Source organism: Piliocolobus tephrosceles, chromosome 15 (genome assembly GCF_002776525.5).
Source record: "Piliocolobus tephrosceles isolate RC106 chromosome 15, ASM277652v3, whole genome shotgun sequence".
Lineage (NCBI taxonomy): Eukaryota > Metazoa > Chordata > Mammalia > Primates > Cercopithecidae > Piliocolobus > Piliocolobus tephrosceles.
Window position 1 is genome coordinate 24,758,349 of NC_045448.1, and position 14,371 is coordinate 24,772,719.

General features: G+C 36.5%; 1 protein-coding gene across 5 annotated transcripts in view; it reads left to right on the forward strand.

Annotated features, from left to right (window-relative positions):
* LDAH (lipid droplet associated hydrolase) overlaps window positions 1–14,371 on the forward strand; it is a 153,689-nt gene that overhangs the window by 11,394 nt on the left and 127,924 nt on the right. For 4 of the 5 annotated variants that reach the window (XR_002735256.1, XM_023230016.1, XM_023230018.1 and 1 more), the window contains exon 2: window positions 7,821–7,976. The exons of the other annotated variant lie outside the window; for it this stretch is intronic. Coding sequence is in view for 3 of the 4 variants with exons in the window: in XM_023230016.1 (XP_023085784.1) it covers window positions 7,823–7,976 (154 nt within the window). In the remaining variant the exon portion in view is untranslated. The remainder of the gene's footprint in view (window positions 1–7,820; window positions 7,977–14,371) is intronic. 5 annotated transcript variants of the gene reach the window in all.

Sequence of the window (14,371 nt, forward strand, 5' to 3'; positions counted from 1 at the left end):
ATGGCTAATGTTTACTATTACCTTGTTTAAGAAACCTTTGGCCACCCTAGGCTCATAAAGATATGTTCCAATGTTATCTTTTGGAAGCTTTATTATTCACCTTTCACATTTAGATCTATAATATACCTAGTACTATATTTTGTCTATGATGTGAGAAAGGAGTCAAGATTCATTTATTTTCCACATGGATATCCAGTTGAACCAGCATGATTTATTTGAAGGACCTTCTTTTCCTTACTCCTCTACAAGAACACCATTGTCATAAATCATGAAGATACATGTTTGGATTTGTTTCTGGATTCCCTGTTCTTGTCCACTGTTTTGTCTATTTTGTCTGTCTTTGTATTTAATAATGGTATGTTTTTATTAAACCTGGGTATAGGGTAAAAAGTCCTCCAACTTTGTGGTTGTTCTTCAAACTTGTCTTGGCTATTATTATTATTATTATTTTGAGATGGAGTCTTGCTCTGTCGCCCAGGCCAGAGTTCAGTAGCACGATCTCTGCTCACTGCAAGCTCCACCTCCTGGGTTCAAGTGATTCTCCTGCTTCAGCCTCCTGAGTGACTGGGACTACAGGTGTCCGCCACCACGCCCAGCTAATTTTTTGTCTTTTTATTGGAGACAGGGTTTCACTGTGTTAGCCAGGATGGTCTTGATCTCCTGACCTCGTGATCCACCTGCCTCAGCCTCCCAAAGTGCTGGGATTACAGGTGTGAGCCACCACACCTGGCCTTGTCTTGGCTATCCTTGACTTTTTACACTTCCACATACATATTAGAATTAGCTTTCCAATTTCCATTTAAAAAAAAAAAAAAGGAAAGGGAAAAAAACCTGATTTGGATTAGAATTTTACAAATCTAAGAATTAATTTGGAGTTTATACTAGTGAGTCTTCCAGTTCATGAATATGGTTTGTCCCCTCATTATTTAATTTCTCTCAGTAATATCCAGCAAACCATTTAGCTTTCTGTGTAGAGGTCTTGCACATCATTTGTTAGATTTATTCCTATTTGATTTTTTTGATGCTGTTGTAAGTGGTCTCTTTTTAAAAAATTTTATTTCCAAATTGTTTGTTGCTGGTATATAGAAATACATTTGATTTTCATATATTGACCTTTTAGCTAATGACCATGTTGCATTCACTTATTAATTCAATTAGTATATGTAAGGATTTTTTTGCATTTTCTATGTGTATCATCATGTTTGTGAATAATCACATTTCCTATCCAATCTAAATACATTTATATCTTTTTTTGGTTTCTTATTGCATTGGCTAAGACCTCAAGTATGGAAGTGTTGATAGCAGACCTCCATATCTTGATCCCAAACTCAGAGAGGGTTTCAATATTTTACCCATAGTAAAACATTTACTGAAGATTTTTAATACTTGTATTATATGAAAAAATATGTATTTCATGTTTATATTTTATGAAAGATTTCTTTATTTTTCACTTTTTAAGAATTTTTTCATGACTCTTGGATTTTATAAAATATTTTCTCTATCAATTGAGATGATTATATAAGTTTTCGTTACCCTGTTAATGTGGTAACTTAAACTGATTAAATGTTGAATATTTAAACAACTTTTCATTTCTGGTATATACACAGTTTGGTTGTCATCTATTACCCTTTTATATAGCACTAGATTTGGTCTGCTAATATTCTGAATAGTTTTTGCATCTATCTCAACCTTAATTATAATGTACATTTTAAACTAAAAATTACAAAGAATTGCTGATTTCATAAAAAGAGTTGGGAGGTGTCTCTCTTTTTCTATTCTCTGGACAACTCTATGTAAAATTGGTATTATTCCTTCCTTAAGTGTTAATTTCATCTGGACCAAGAATTTTGTCTTAAGGTATAAGTCTATTAAGAGTCTTCTATCCCAGCTACTCGGGAGGCTGAGGCAGGAGAATGGCGTAAACCCGGGAGGCGGAACTTGCAGTGAGCTGAGATCCGGCCACTGCACTCCAGCCCGGGCGACAGAGCAAGACTCTGTCTCAAAAAAAAAAAAGAGTCTTCTAGTCTTTTTTCTTTTTGTATCTGCTGGGTTCAGTTTGTTTGTTTGTTTGTTTTGGAATTTGTCCATGTCAAGTTTATTGGCATACATTTCTTCATAATATTTGTTTATTATTTTTTCATGTCTGTAGAATCTGGAGTGATATCCTTGTTTCACTTCTGATATTGATTGATTGTGCCATCTCTTTTCTTGAGAAGTCAAGGGTTTGCTTATTTATAGGTGTTTTCAAAGTAAAAACTTTTGGGTTTGCTAATCCTCTCTAATGTAAACTTTTTTTCCTATTTCATTAATATCTACATTATTATCTTTTTTCTATTTTCTTTATTTGGATTCGTTTTTTTTTTCTAATTCCTTAAGCCAAGTGGTTCTTTTATTTGTAGCCTTGTTTTCTAATATATGCATTTCAAAACTTTGAATTTTCCTGCATTCATATCTTTATCTGCGTTTCATGCATTTTGTGTCATATTTTCTATTCTCTATTGCTTCTCTGCTTTCTGCTTATTTCTATATTAATTATTTTCTATATTTTATTAGTTTGTTTCACAGTCTTGTAAATTCTTTCAGTGGTTACGAATTTTTTTAACAGATTTTTTAAAAGTTTTTCTGACTTTTCTAATTGTTCTCAATGGAAGATTATTTGGGATATACAGATCACCAGCATGTTTATGTTGGCTTGTAGGCCAATTTTTAAAAATGATCAAAGTAAAAGTTCTGATACCAATTAAAAATTTTGTATTTCTGCCCTGGGCCTTTAAAAGTCAAACCTGCACTTGACCAGTCACCATATATTTTCCAAGTAGGTTTAATACTAGTGCCTAGGAATAGCACTAATGAAGGTTCAGACACTTGCAAAGTATATGCTCTGCTCTGTGTCATTGTGGCACAATAACAGAGTCCACAAAATTGTCCACATTTGATATTATTATGTTTAAAGTTTTTGGCATTTGAGGAAGTTCTGCTGTGTGGCATTGTGGGACAATAACATAGTCCACAAAGTTGTTTACTTTTGATAATATTAGGTATAAAGTTTTTGGCATTTGAGGAAGTTTTAGAAGCTTCCTGTTCATCTTACATATGTAATAAATAATGTAAGTTATGATTAGATATTGTTGGTTCTTTAACTTTGAAAGAAAACCATCTTATTACCTCTTTTTCAAGTTTTATTGAAAGACTGGACATTTAATTGAAAACTATTTGTACATTGCAACACAAAATTTAAAAAAATTGTTATCATCTACAGTTCTTACATGAATAAAGCAGGATTCTTACCAAGTAGCCAAAGTAAAATGCAGACATTTTACTGTATGCTGAAGCTGATTAAGATGTATTATTTATAACTCCACTTTCAAATATTTTATTTATTAGTATGGTCTTACTGTTCTCAATGGCTAACTTTATAATAAATATTGTAAGTATTTACGTAGAATCACTTAATGTATATTAAGTATATATTTAAACATGTAAATAAATCAGCCCATGACTTTATGTTTATATTATACATACTATAACAAATATTATACATTTGAACCTCTAAAATTTATACTAGTCAAATTATCTAGGTTTGTATGAGATTTAATTGGAAAAAAAACCCTAGACGCCCATTAAGCAAATTAAAACCTATATTTAGGAAAATAGTCTTGCCTAAGATGCACAAATTGTATCCATGCTTAGTTTTTATCTAGCACAAGTCTTGCTGCTTACCAAAATTGATTTTATTAAAGATTGCTTATTGCTTATAGGCTGAGGCTGAAGGCGTGCCATTATCCTTTACCAATATATAATTACAACATACTGTCCTTTGTTAATCTGACACTTATTTGAAGAACTGAACTACCTTGGATTCTTAGATAAGAAAGAGTTTTAATTCTCGTGCCTCAGATTTTCCATTGCTGCTTTTACATGGGTGTGTGAGATTCAGAAATATGAGAGTGAAGTAAAATAAAAGATGCTTTATAAATACATGGAATTAGGTGCCTGCAGGGGAAGCTACACAGCAGCTAGCCAGCATTTTAATTCCATGTTTCTCAGCTGTATTTTATTTGAGGTGTTAGAGTTGTACTTTTTTGTTTTCCAATGTTTATAGACTGAGCTTGATTTTCGTATCTACTTGAATTCTCATTGATTTTGTGGCTAATCAATCTCCCAAGATGTCATTTACTTGAAGTTAAGTATTGATATTTATGATTTGAATATATTTAACAACTTTATAGTTAATAACTTTAAGTTCTCTTCTGGTGAAGGTATTCAGTTTGGCCAGTGTCTTCTCAGTCAGTGCTCTAATTTAATACAGTGTTTACTGCTAAATCTAATGTTGTTTCTAACACATTATAAAGGTCAGAACTTATATAAATATACTGTAGTTTGTGGTAGTTTTGGAGATTGGGCTACAGTGGTATTTATTAGTGAAGTAAAAGGTCAGTCCATAAGAAAAGATGAAGTGATACTTTATTTAGTCCATATATTTTTAATGGACAGTGGTCTCCACTTTCTAAGTGAGGATTTTTCATTTTTCTAAGTATTCTCAAGAGAATCAGTTTGGGACTTTTGGTTTAACATAGAGGTTAGAATAAATATGTTTATTTCTTCCTAAATTCACTAAATTGACAGAATAAACAATAAAGGAATAAAGAGAATGGAAGAGGCAATACAGCATCAGGCTAGAGAAGTGAAATTTTAGAAATGTTAGAAAAGAAATGCATAAATTATAACCAACTTAGAGCAGTTTTGATGGAACTTAATATTTGATCATTATATTGAGTTACAATTTATTTAATTATTCCTTAATATTGAGTCATATATGTAATTTTTTAGTGTCTGATAATGAGTTATCATAATTAACCATTCGTCTATCAATTACCATTTAGTTTTTTCAGCTTTTCACTGTTAAAATTAGCATTCCATGTATCAGTCTTAAAATATTTTAGGTTTTTTTCAGAATGGAATGACTGAATCAAAGTTTATACCTTTTATGAGTATTGATCCATGCTGCCAGATTGCTTTGCAAAGCCATTTTTATTGTTACCATCAATGTATGGAATTTCCCATTTCACTACTTCCTAGCCAGCATTGCATTTGCCTTAGGATGTTCAATCTGGGAAGGGACACATAGCCCTTGCATCAATTGCTTGTCTGTGGTGCTGTGGGAAAGTGTGGCATGACATGACATGACAAATTTTACCAAGTGGAGCTTAGCTGTGTGCCTTTACCACTGCCACCTTGTAATAAAGACAGATGCTGTGAGTTTAAAGGAAGAGGTGATTTCCCTTATTTACCTGGGGTGCTCAAGGAAGGCTTCATGTAACAAGTAGAATTTGAGCTGTGTATGATGAGGGAAAGATTTATAAAGAAAAATTTGCACAGACACATGAGAGGTATATCAGTCTGGATCAAACCAGAAGACAGAAGCCACATAGTAACTAAAATTGTTAGTTTAACTTAAAGAATTATTAGGGTATGATAGGAGAAAAACTATGAAGTCACTCTATAAAGAGAACTCTAAAAGGTACCCTAGGGCTGAGGAAAAGTACCCAATGAAGGACGGAATTGAAATGAGGTTCAGACCTCATTGAAAGTGTGGCTATAGCCCACTGGATGGTAGAGAAATTTGCTGGGTTGTCTGAGCCAAAGCTGGAGCACACAGTGTCAGCAGGTGAGTTAAGACTGTTAGGAGAGCATGCAGAGGGAATCAGGGCAGTGCAGCAGGGCCACAGTAACAACCCTTGGGGTGCAAGTGAGTTGAGGTTGGCTAGTGAGTAGAAGGAGTTGGAGCACCACTTTAGATACCACAGGAATTGTAAGTTGGAGAGGCCTCCCTGTGTAGCAATCTAGAGCACTGCTGTGTACAGCTTGGGGCAAGGCAATATACCAAGTTGCTGTATGGAACAAAGGTCAGGTGGCTGACTGGCCAAGCCGGTGCATGTGGGCTGAGGAGGGGGGATAGGGAGTAGCCACCTGGTATGGGGCTCCTGGATATGGTGCTGCTGCTGCCTGAGTAGAGAGCTGGAGAAAGCAAGCACATAGCAGCTAGCCAGATGCTGGAGAAAGCTTTCCCCTGTAGGCACCTAGTACTAGAGCAGTGTTGTTTTTCAGCCTTGGCATTATTGACCTTCAGGGCTGGATAATTATTTGTTGTGGGGAGCTGTCCTGTGTATTGTAGGATATTTAGCAGTATCCTTGGCCTCTATTCACTGTATCCCAGTAGTTCCCCAAGTTGTGACAATGGAAAATAGCTCCAAATATTGCCATATGTCCTCTGAGGGCAAATTGTCTTTAGTTGTGAACCACTGCAATAGAGAAATCTCACAGCAGTGGAACAGTGGAGGGGTAAAATATAAGCTCTCCAGAAGCCTGCTGAGAAAACTTCTTCCTTCTGCAAAGCCTCTCCAGTGCACTCTATTGACAAAGCTTAGCATCATGTCAACTGGCAAAGGAAAAATATTTTAAAGGCCCAGATCCACTTTTCCAGATAAGACAATGAACGATGAATTTGGAGTAGAGCGTCAATAAACTGACAACTGTACAAAGTGCAGTTGTAGAATTAAATATGGTTGGAGAATTAAATATGAGCAAAGTTATAGAAGCAGAAAAGCATAGGGGCACTAGGGAAATTCAAGGACGAGAAGACTAAAGTACAAGGTTGATGTAAAGTGGTAAGAGGAGAATAAGCTAGAAGGGCCCTTTGAATCTTAACTCTGGAGTGCTTTGAGTGAGTGGAGGAGAGGGGAAGAGAAAGACCAAGACCAATGAAGGTTTGGGATTTGGTGCTGTCAATAGATGAGGAAGGCAGAGGCAGAGGTGGAGGAGTGATAGAAATAATTGGGGCCTATATTTTTGCACATAACAGATTACTCAGGAAATGGTTCATGATAGTATATCCTGGTTTTTTTTTCCACCTATCCATTTCATAATTTAATGTAGTGCTTTAATACATAAAATATGCTTATTGGGGCCGGATGTGATGGCTCATGCCTGTAATCCCAGCACTTTGGGAGGCCAAGGCGGGTGGATTACCTGAGATCAGGAATTCGAGACTGGCCTGGCCAACGCGGCAAAACCCCATCTCTACTAAAAATACAAAAATTAGCCAGGTGTGGTGGTAACATGCCTGTAGTCCCAGCTACCCAGGAGGCTGAGACAGGAGAATTGCTTGAACCTGGGAGGCAGAGTTTGCAGTGAGCCAAGATCATGCCACTGAACTCCAGCCTGGGCGACAGAGGGAGACTCTATCTCAAAAAAAAAATATATATATATATATATATATATATGTATACACACACACACACACACACATATGGATATGTATATATACATACACACACACACACACAGCCACACACACACAGAATTTGGGACAAGAGAAGAGTAATACAAGGAAATAAGAGACCATAGGGAGTTCATTGTCCCTCTTACTCTTCTATGGGGAGAATGCAAGGGCAAGCCAGAACCTCTGCACTTTCTCACCAGGTGAAGGTAGGGGAATATGTCTCATGGTAATGCACAGAGCTAAAAGAGAATTCCAGCAGAGGGAAAGTGGAAGTTACAGTTTTGACTCAAACGCCTCTATAGTCTTTCCTTTTGCCAAGGATATGTCTCCTCCTTTCTAAATACTCTTGTGGTTTGTTTTGCTTGTCTTGCAATCTTATAATCCAGCATCACTGAATGGTCTTAAAGTTTCCCAGATGTCCTTGTGGCATTTCCTTCTAGGTATATTGAAATTTGCCCTTTTTTATTCTTGAATTTTGTCCTTGGCTCAAGGCTTTACATTTTACTGACTCTTATACTACTTTTCTCCCCTTATTTAGAAATGGACTCAGAACTCAAGGAAGAAATTCCTGTGCATGAGGAATTCATTTTGTGTGGTGGAGTCGAAACCCAGGTTCTGAAATGTGGGCCTTGGACTGACCTCTTTAATGATCAAAGTGTCAAAAGGCCTAAGCTGCTTATTTTCATTATTCCTGGTGAGTATAAAAGTCTGGATGAGAAGACTTTTTGTAGATACTCCTAACTATGTCTGATTTTAAAGTATAGAGAATTTGGTAAATATAGAAAACCTTGGAGAAGGAATTAAAATCGCTAGACCCATTGTTAACAACTACCCTTAATATTTTGATGGCTGGACTTTGTGTTTTTCTTCTATGTATTTACATTATGTTGTCTGTTATGTGTGTGTGTATTTGTGTGTGGGTTTGTGTCACAGTTGGAAGTATATACTATATATGCAGTTTTGCAATGTGGTTTTTAAAGCATTTCTTAGTATTTAAAACTTTATCAATATTTTTGCCAGTTTTCTAAACTTTTTCTGCCTCATTTCAACATGATTATATGTTTATTATAGAATATTTGGCTGGGTGCGGTGGCTCATGCCTGTAATCCCAGCACTTTGGGAGGCCAAGATGGGCAGATCACGAGGTCAGGAGAGACCATCCTGGCTAACGTGGTGAAACCCTGTCTCTACTAAAAAACAAAAAATTAGCTGGGCCTGGTGACACATGCCTGTAGTCCCAGCTACTTGGGAGGCTGAGGCAGGAGAATTGATTGAATCTGGGGGGCAGAGGTTGCAGTGAGCCGAGATCACGCCACCATACTCCAGCCTGGGCAACAGAGTGAGACTCCATCTCAAAAAAATATTTAAAAACATAAAAATTTTTAAAAAGTAAAAATTAAAAATTAGAATATTTATTCTGATGTTTGGCAGCTGAGTCACTTGTAACTTTTGCTAGATCACTGTCAATAGAATGTTAGGGACAAATGCTTGAGCAATGGCAGGTATTCGAAATGCATTTTAAATTGTGAGTTTGAACATACATGTTTATTCTTATTCTGTGAATTGCCAGTTTGAAACCCTTGCCCAATTTTCAATTGTGTTTTCAATGTTTTCCTTATTGCTTTTCAGTTGATTCTTACACAACTGTAAAATTGTGTTATATCTGTCATACGTGACAAGAATCTTTCCTGGTTTGTCTTTTGACATCATTTACAATGTTTATTTGGTTGTATATAAAGTATCATTGTTATGTGGCCAAAATGCTGAGCCTCTTCCTTTAAGATTTCAGGGTTTTACAAGTTTCTTAGAGAGGAACTTTCCTCTCTAAGAAGGAAAGTTGGCTTTCCTACTCCAAGATTATAAAACAATTCTGCCATGTCTTCTAGTGTTTTTAGTTTCATTTGTAATCTTGAAATTGATGCATCTAGATTTTAAGGGCAGGGACTGAGGAAGGGATCTAGTTTTCTTCTCCCTCTCCTTTGATGGCTTATTGCATGGTCCACAACCATTTATTATATAATCTGCCTTTCTCCTACTGGCTTGCAATGCTAACTGTATCGTAAAGTAGATTATCCTGTGGCTGGGAGTCTCTTTCCATGTTTTTTGCTTCTTCATGTGTTCTTCATGTTTTTTAGTAGCTGCAGTTTTATGATACTTTTACATATTTTTTGGAACTTGTTCATTTTTATTCTTTTCCAGAATATTCTTTAGCTTCTTTTCTTTTGGCTGCAGAATATATTTTTTGGCTTCATTAGGAGGAAAAAAAAAGCTTAAATGATCTTTAAAGTCAACTTTCCTAAAATTGATCTCATAAAGACAAAGAGTAGAATGATAGACACTAGAGACTGGGAAGGGTGCAGGGCTGGGAGGAGGGATGAAGAGGTAGGTAAACAGGTACAAATATACAAGTTAGATGAAAGGTATAAGTTCTATTGTTGGAACTTATTTATACCAACAGAATTGGCATAGTCAGGAGAGTAGACTGACTATACTTAACAGTAGTGTATTGTATTGGTATAAAGTAGCTAGAAGAGAAGCCTTGGACTTTTCTCAACACGTAGAAATGATAAATACTCAAAGTGAATGTACTAAAACACCCAGACATGATTGTTACATGTTCTATACAGGTAACAAAATATCACATGTACCCCATGAATATATAACATAAATATCAATATATTTAAAAAATAAATAATAACCAAAAAAATCAGCTTTTCTAGTTCCAACAGATGTTCTCAGAGGCAACCACTTTTAACACTGGTATATTCCTGTGATACTTACTCCACATTCCTTTATGTTTTATGTTTTATTTATTTATTTATTTTTTGAGACAGAGTCTCACTCTTTTGCCCAGACTAGAGTGCAGTGGTACGATCTCAGCTCACTGCAACCCTCCACCTCCTGGGTTCAAGCAATTCTCCTCTATCAGCTTCATGAGTAGCTGGGATTACAGGTGCCTGCCACCGTGCCTGGCTAATTTTTGTAGTTTTAGTAGAGACAAGGCTTCACCATGTTGGCCAGCCATGTCTCGAACTCCTGGCCTCAAGTGATCTGTCTACCCCAGCCTCCCAAAGTGCTGGGATGATAGGCATGAGCCACCGTGCCTGGCCTTTACTCATTTCTAAATGAAATACTTGTATTTCTTCTTCTTGAGTTGTTTTTTGTTTTGTTTTGAGATGGAGTCTCTCTCTTTTAGGTTGGAGTGCAGTGGTGTGATCTCAGCTCACTTCAACCTCCGCCTCCTGGGTTCAAGCTATTCCCCTGAGTTTTTAATATTAGATATTGTCTGTTGTCTTCTTCCATGAAAGAAAAAGGTTAGCTTTCTTATACTTTCCCTTCTCCATACACAGTCATATACCCCTCCTTCTCTATCTTCCTAGTATGGGAACATTGCAGTTTTTTGTTAGGTCAATATTCAGTGTTTTTATTATTATGACTATGTATTATATTATGTATATGATATTGTATTATATTATACATAGCTAAGCCTATAGGGAATTATGCATGCTTTTCCTTTCTTATATATTTTTGTTTGTTTTCCTTGGGTTAATGATGTTCTGTATTTTTTGCTTAGTTTTTTGTGCTTTATTCACTCATTTATCCTAGAACTATTCTCTAGAAGTGAAAAAAAATTCCTTTCAATGCATTTGAGTAATCAGTCAGTTTTCGGAATGCTCTGTCCTTTGGCTCCTGTCTGGACTGATTGCTCCCCAGGCCTGCTGTACAGTTGCCATCCTGGGGACTTCTGTCACCATCTCCCGGCTTGGATCCCCCATTTCTCAAATCCCACATTTTTATCTTTCTTAGTTTATTCTCTTGTTTTTGGTAGAGCGCGCATCTTCTAGTAGCTTCCTTAGAAGAGGTACAAGAGAAGTAACACAGCATGCTGGATAGTGTCTTAGACTCTAGGTTGGAAATAATTTTTCTATAGGAGGAAAATGGAGGGCGTTAAATAGAGGGCATTAATCATTGTTTTCCAACACTCAGAGCTGCTTATAAGAAGTATTGGTATCATTTCTGATTTTCGCCTTTTGTATGTAAAGCTTCTCTACCCACATTTTGGAGACCTTTTCTTTGTTCTGAGATTCTGAAATTTATCAGTGAAGCACATTGGTGTGAGTGTTTTTTCATACAATGTACTTGGGTTTTGGTGGGCCCTTTTAAGCCAGAAACTCATATCATTCTAATAGCTCTTTGTTTTTCTTTTCTTTTTTGTAGTCTCATGTTTAATGGATGCAATATCATTTTCTTTTCTTTTTTTTTTTATTGCATTTGTAAGAATTTTCACTGTGTTCCTTTTTTTTGTTTGCATTAGTCTTTAGTTTTCCTCAAATGCCTGGCAATCTTTGACTATCCGTTCATGTTTAAGAGGAAGATAAAAAACAAAATGGAAGCTTTGCACTCAGAGCTGGGGCTTATCCAAAGGTGTGTCTAGGGTAATTAGCCATCCTAGCTTGCTTAGTAGGACCAAGAGGTTTTCTAGGACATAAGACTTTCAGTACTAAAACCATGACAGTCTCAGGCAAAACAGAGGGGTTGGTCACCCTAGGTGGGCTTCATTCTAAGGTGATCGAGTAAGGACCCAGCATTTCATTGAGGGATTTCCAACTTTGAGTGTCTGAAAGCTCTTTCTTTTATTGTTCAGTTTTCCTGGGGAGGAGTCTTTCAGGCTCCTGTTTGAGGAATGGAAACCTGTCTGTTAATGTTCAGAAAGGAACAGGGGAAAGGAGGTGTTGGGAGTTTCGGTGTTTGATTATGCCTAGTCCAACCTCTTCTCAGTATGGTACTTCCATTCTCAGCTGGACTAAGATTCCTGATCCAGAATTTCTCTTTGTTTTAACCACTTCTGGGAATAAACTATTCTTCTGCCAGGATGTAACAGTCTTTCTGAAAGTCAGTCCAGCAGCATCTATTAGATAAAAATACACGTACTTTTCCAGTAGTGAAGGAGAGTTTGAAATTATAGGCATGGCAAGTGCTGGTTTGATGGAGCAGAGATTGGAATAGCATATAGCATAGGATAGAGAAAATAAGTAGAAACATTATCTTCAACTTGACAGGGGATATCCTTCTAAGGTTAGAAAGAAGGAGGTGAAATTGGTTACTAAAATGAAGAAGTGTAAAGGCATATTAGAGGGAAATGAAGTCTCCTGCTTCCTGACCGTTGTTTTCTCTGTTGACAGTTAAGATCATGTTTTGAATGCTAATCATTTCTAGCTCATGAAAAGATCTAGGCCTGTTGTTCTAAAAGATCTAGGCCTGTTGTTCTTCTAGGATCAGAAGTATTGCTTGAGAACTTTAAAAATGCAGTTCCTGGGCCTTATCCCTGACCAGAAAGTCTGGGGGTTGGGCAATCAGTGTTTTAACAAGCCCTCCAGGGGACTGTGATATGCATACCTGATCCAGGGTGGAGTCATGGGAATGAGTTGCTTAAGTTTAATGTAGGTGAAGTTCTTTGGATTTGATCATAATAATGATGATGGGACAAAGTTTTTGACTCAGTCAGTCTAACTGGATTTTGAAATGTCCTGACATGACATGACAAGTGAAACTGTCATTTAAGGGTCAAGGCTTTCAGGCAATGTGTGAGTGACTAAAAAGTTGATAGATGGAAATGGATGGCTTGAGTCTTAAAGGAGAAGAAGTTGTTCTAATAGTGAGGTGAAATAGTAAGTGGGACAGACAACCCACCCACTTCCCCACCTGGGGATAGTATTTATTCACTCACTCTTTTATCCCAGGTGCTAGGAATGCTGTGTTGCATTAAGTCTTTGCTCTGATTGAGTTATATGTGGTGTTAGAGAAGAGTGACTGAGGTCTCTGCTGAAGAGGATTGGAAGGAAGACAGCCCATTACAGGGGAGAGCCAGATTTCAGATAGGTCAGGAGATAAAGGGAGCATTCAGTGAAGACACTGAGGATGGAGGGAAGCATAAAACATTTGTAGTTTGACAGTCTCATTGTTTATAGTGCTTTGACATTTTCAGATCACATTTCATTTCCTAGTGTTCTTTTATGTTTGCCTTGCTCATTAATTTGTGGGATTTAGAATTGTATTTTCTTTTTTGGCAGGTTTTTGGGGAGCTAATCTATTTACACTGTGGGAATAATCAGGATAACAGTATTTCAAGGATTGTGAAGCCATTATCACACCATGTTATGTCCATCTATGATAGATTGACATAACATTTCATTTTAAATCACATTGCTTTTGCAGCTAGCAAAATTAATTCTTCACTTCTAAGTTAGTAATGATAATGGTGAGTGAGTGATCAGATTGAAGAACTTTTAATTTAGTTTCATTTTTTCCAATGAATTTTAGATCTTGGATTTCTGTAAAGTAACATTGTCCTAGGACTTTCTTTAAGTAGTGAAATGAACAAAGGGAATCAAATTGAGAACTCACCATAGAGTACATGGAATCATAATTCTTAGGAGGTCATGTGGAGATAAAAGAATCATATGAAGTATTGACTGCTGTGAGTACAGTGGTTGGAGATCCAGCAGATAAGTCTCCATGAATGAGTCCAATAGGTCTGTCTACATGGCAATCTATTATATAGATACTGTGCCATATTAACTTGATATGTGGCAGTTTTCATTCCCTTCCCTACAAAATTAACTGGAAGGCATAAGTCTGTACTTGCAGTGTTGCACAGTTGGAGTTTATTAGCAGTCAGGGCCTAGAGATGATCCCTACAACTTCTGTTATACATTGCATGGGTATTTGACTGATTTGACTGTTCAGCATGTTCAAGTGTGTGTTTATAACACATTTTGATGTAAACTTTTGATAAAATATTTTACTTACATGTCTGCATTGGAATGTTTTCCAACATCGTTACACTTGGATCTCCCCTGTACCCCTCCATGTGTGTATCTTGTTTAGTTGCATAAACATGGACCTTTTAATTTTCTTTGTGGTTTTTTAACAAGGAGGTTTAAGTGGTGAAGTATGAAGTACTGTGTGCAATGGTATTTAAGCATTTTGCATTGCATTTTCCACTTCTGTGTCTGTTATGAGTTAGACCTTTATGTTACTTGCTATGCATTCAGTTTGAAAGGATTTATTGTATGTAAGTGACATGTG